Below are 4303 nucleotides of genomic sequence, written 5' to 3'. Positions count from 1 at the left end.
GTTTTATATAAATATACAGAATAAAATAAAGGATGCAGGAGGAGGGGCTACTTTTGTTTGCTTAATTACATGCGAAAACAAATTGAAAGGTAAAAGTTTGAAAAAAGTGAAATAAAACCTTATAATTTTTAATAACTACCTGCTGCCCGTGGGTCATATTTTGGAACTTGGAACATAGGCTCCATGGTGTAATGGTTAGCACTTTGGACTTTGAATCCAGCGATCCGAGTTAAAATCTTGGTGGAACCTTTTTGCAAACAAATTGTACTTGTGCAGTTACTACAGCAGATATACTACTCGTATTAATATATTTCTCAACGTGTCCATAAAAACAGTCGCACTATCAAACCATGCAACAAAACTGTCTTATGTAAACATTTTGTAAGGAGACAACATTTTAGTGTAAGTGTAACACTTTTATTTATGTATCCTGGACATGGAAGATGAGTGAATATGAAAGTAATAGCATGCGTACTTAAAGTAGTCGCTTTGAGTCAGACAGTGAAGCAAATAACCCAAGCAAGTTTATAAAAACCACTCAGTGTGGTAGAAAATAAACACACTTGTTATATACTAGATGCAATAAAACACAGGTTTATATTGGTATTGTTAATTTTGGTGAGGTGTTACAGCAGAAGAACCATGTGGACGTCGCCCCGAAATAAGACCTAAGAGTCCCCCTTAAGCACAGACACGAGCTCCCCGCTCTCCTTCAGCTCCTTGACAATGTCCAAACCCCCGATGAGCTCCCCCTTCACGTAAATCTGCGGGTAGGTGGGCCAGTTGGAGTATGTCTTGAGACCCTGTCGTACCTCCTCGTCCTCCAGGATGTCAAACGTGTCATAATCCACGCCGGTGCCGTTCAGGATCTCCAGGATCTGCCGACTGAAGCCGCACCGCGCCGCCTCCTTGCTGCCCTTCATGAAGAGCATTACGGGGCTCCGGTTGATCGCCGTCTTGAGACGGTGCTCCAGGGTGACTGTTTTCGGGCAGGTGTTCTCCAGCTCGCCGGACTCGGCCAGCTCCTTGACGATGTCCAGTCCGCCTACGAGCTCGCCGTTGACGTACAGCTGAGGGTAGGTGGGCCAGTTCGAGAAGGTCTTCAGACCCTGTCGGACCTCCTCGTCGGACAGGATGTCGAAACTGCTGAACTGGACGTCGTGTTCCTTAAGGAGGGCAACGATCTGCCGGCTGAAGCCGCAGCGAGGCTCATGCGCTGAGCCTTTCATGAAGAGCATGCAGGGGGCCGCGTTGATCAGCTTGTTCAGCCGCTGGTTCAGGTCAGTAGGACCGCTATCAGGCTCACCCGCCGAGCCCAAGCGCTGCACCTTCTTGGTCAGCTCGGGAGCGTGGGCTCCGTCCAGCCGGTCCACTTTTTCACCTCCTTTGAAAAAAAGGAAAGTTGGCACCGATGCAATTTCGTACTTCTCCGACACCTCCGGCACCGCTTCCGCCTCCAGTTGGACGAAGGTGCTGTGAGTGTGTTCTTTAGCCAGCTCGGCCATCACTTCGTTCATTAGGCCGCACTGAGGAGCCCATGCCGCCTGGAAGTGCACCACCGTTAGTCGTTTGCCGGCTTTGGCGAGGAACCCCTCAAAGTCCGACTGAGTCTTCGCCTCAACGAGGTTCGCCATTTTCTTTGAAGCATTCGAAGTTTTTTTCTTCTTCGTCTTCTTCCTTCTTCTTCTTTTTTGCTTAACGATGGATTCAAACTGAGTTTGTGCGTTACCGCCACCCTCCGGATGTGGAGGAGGATTTAAGGATTACTGGCAGAGACTGAGTTTGATATTATACATAACCATGTATAAAAACAACATTCATATGTTCAAAAACAACATTCATATACAGTATATGGGGCATTCGTACGAGTTACTTCAAAGTGATGCCCCATTACCAAGTATTCAGACACAGATTTGACTGAGACTGTGATCTGTTTAAACCCAATGCATTACCGAGGTAGTGATAAGATACACAAATACAAAATCATCATTCATAAGGTACTTTCTATTGAGAAATGGCTGTCCCCAATCCTGACCCTAAATATAAATTTATTGAAATACAGCTTAAAACATTTTTTTGATTTTTGTCAATGGTGTAATTAAAACAATCCTTACAATTAAGTTTTAACAGATGTTTGAAGACTCAGATTTATTGTGGGTTTAATTTTTAAAATTAAACTGCTCAATAAATCAATCATGTCCCTGGTGTTTATGTCATTAGCGAAAAACTAGAGTTTTAGAGGCTTGACTGATTCTAGGTGATGACTGTATTATGATGATAGTAGTGATGGGTCCGGCAACACCGATGCATCGGCGCATGCGTCGAGCTCATAGAGCGAAACCCTGTGTCGGTGCGTGTACCGCTTTTAGAAAATCACGTGACCGATCATGAGCTGTTTTGGTCACGTGACCGATACGCGAACTGTGTCGCACTGACGCCTCCTCTGTGCCCTGTGAGCGGCTCTTTTCTACAGCCGGAGAAATAATAACTAAGAAGAGAAAGCGTCTAAAATTGAATACGTTGGAAAAACTGTTGTTTTTTTTAATAAAAATGTGTAAAAATAGATAAATAATATTTTCCAGGTCCACAAGCAACCTCATTCACAACACGTTCTCTTAGATTTCCATTTTATGATACATGTTCACATTATTTATTGACTGTATCTAAAAAAGACAAAAAATATATTTTTATTTATATGAAGTTATGAAATAATCCTAAATGAAATACAATGACTTGGTTTATATTATTGTATATACTAGGTCAGTGGTTCTCAACCTTTTTTCAGCAATGTAGCCCTGTGAATTTTTTTTCCATTCAAATACCCCCTAATCAGAGCAAAGCATTTTTGGTTGAAAAAAAAGTAAAATACAGCACTATGTCATCAGTTTCTGATTTATTAAATTGTATAACAGTGCAAAATATTGCTCATTTGTAGTGGTCTTTCTTGAACTATTTGGGAAAAAAAGATATACAAATAGATAAAAACTTGTTGAAAAATAAACAAGTGATTCAATTATAAATAAAGATTTCTACACCTAGAAGTAATAATCAACTTAAAGTGCCCTCTTTGGGGATTGTATTAGAGCTCCATCTGGATTCATGAACTTAATTCTAAACATTTCTTCACAAAAAAAAAATCTTTAACATCAATATTTATGGAACATGTCCACAAAAAATCTAGCTGTCAACACTGAATATTGCATTGTTGCATTTCTTTTCACAGTTCTTTTTGACAGACATTTTAGTGACAAACCTGAGCTTGTGCTTCACGGAGTTTATGAACTTACATTCATATTTTGTTGAAGTATTATTCAATAAATATATTTATAAAGGATTTTTGAATTGTTGCTATTTTTAGAATATTTAAAAAAAATCAGGCATACCTTCAAGTACCCCCAGGGGTACGCGTACCCCCATTTGAGAACCACTGTACTAGGTCATAAAATCAGTGTCAGTTGACCCCCATTTGAGAACCACTGTACTAGGTCATAAAATCAGTGTCAGTTGAGTCGGTCCATAGGTTGCCTGTAGGGATTTTTAATGTCCAGCAGATGTCAGTATTTAGTGACACAGTATCGACACAGTATCAATACAGTTTTGCAATGTGTCGAAACGCTTCATGAGGCCTCATCAACCCATCACTAGATGATAGTATGTATGATAGTATATATCTGTATCATGAATCAATTTAAGTGGACCCCGACTTAAACAAGTTGAAAATCTTATTCGGGTGTTACCATTTAGTGGTCAATTGTACGGAATATGTACTTCACTGTGCAACCTACTAATAAACGTTTCAATAAATCAATCAATCAATCAATAGGTTTAAGTCACACACCTGTATTTTTGAACAAGGACTGTGTGTTGTGCGTGATCATATCAATTTTTGCCTCCAGTTTTGTATATGTGCGTAGAGATTTCTGTCGATGTCAGTCCTCTAGTGCCATGTCTAAACCGTAGAGACACAGGTACCTGCTTTTACTTTGAAAATAAAAACTTCCGGTGAAAGGATATGAAAAAAACATCTGTAATTGTTTACTGACCATTTTAATTTTTCTGTCATGAAATATAAAATGCAAATCCAAACGTTTTTTTATATTTAGCTATCGCTTAAAACACCCAAAAAGGGAATGCTTTGTTTTTATTTTTGTATTCGGTTTTAATATTTTGTATTTTTTTTAAACGAAATTCAAATACACTAATCGTTTTTTGTTTTTCTATTTCCATTTATGAAAGGAAAAATTCAAAGACCAAAACATACATTGACCTTCTTACTGCGAACTTTATATAGCATCCGGTGTTG

At 39.6% G+C, this 4303-nt stretch overlaps 1 protein-coding gene across 1 annotated transcript; it reads right to left on the bottom strand.

Annotated features, from left to right (window-relative positions):
- Positions 1–395: 395 nt before the first annotated feature.
- On the bottom strand, positions 396–1742 carry glrx3 (glutaredoxin 3). Its single transcript, XM_061955939.1, has one exon. The coding sequence runs from the start codon at positions 1632–1634 to the stop codon at positions 669–671; it is 966 nt and encodes a 321-aa protein (XP_061811923.1). The 5' UTR covers positions 1635–1742; the 3' UTR covers positions 396–668.
- Between the last annotated feature and the right edge of the window lie 2561 nt (positions 1743–4303).

The sequence above is a fragment of the Nerophis lumbriciformis genome, linkage group LG04 (genome assembly GCF_033978685.3).
Source record: "Nerophis lumbriciformis linkage group LG04, RoL_Nlum_v2.1, whole genome shotgun sequence".
Taxonomy (NCBI): domain Eukaryota; kingdom Metazoa; phylum Chordata; class Actinopteri; order Syngnathiformes; family Syngnathidae; genus Nerophis; species Nerophis lumbriciformis.
This window is presented reverse-complemented; position numbering and strand designations above follow the sequence as displayed.

Coding starts and splice junctions, on each gene's coding strand:
- glrx3 (XM_061955939.1), bottom strand. CDS start 1,634: ATGGCGAACCTCGTTGAGGCGAAGACTCAGTCGGACTTTGAGGGGTTC.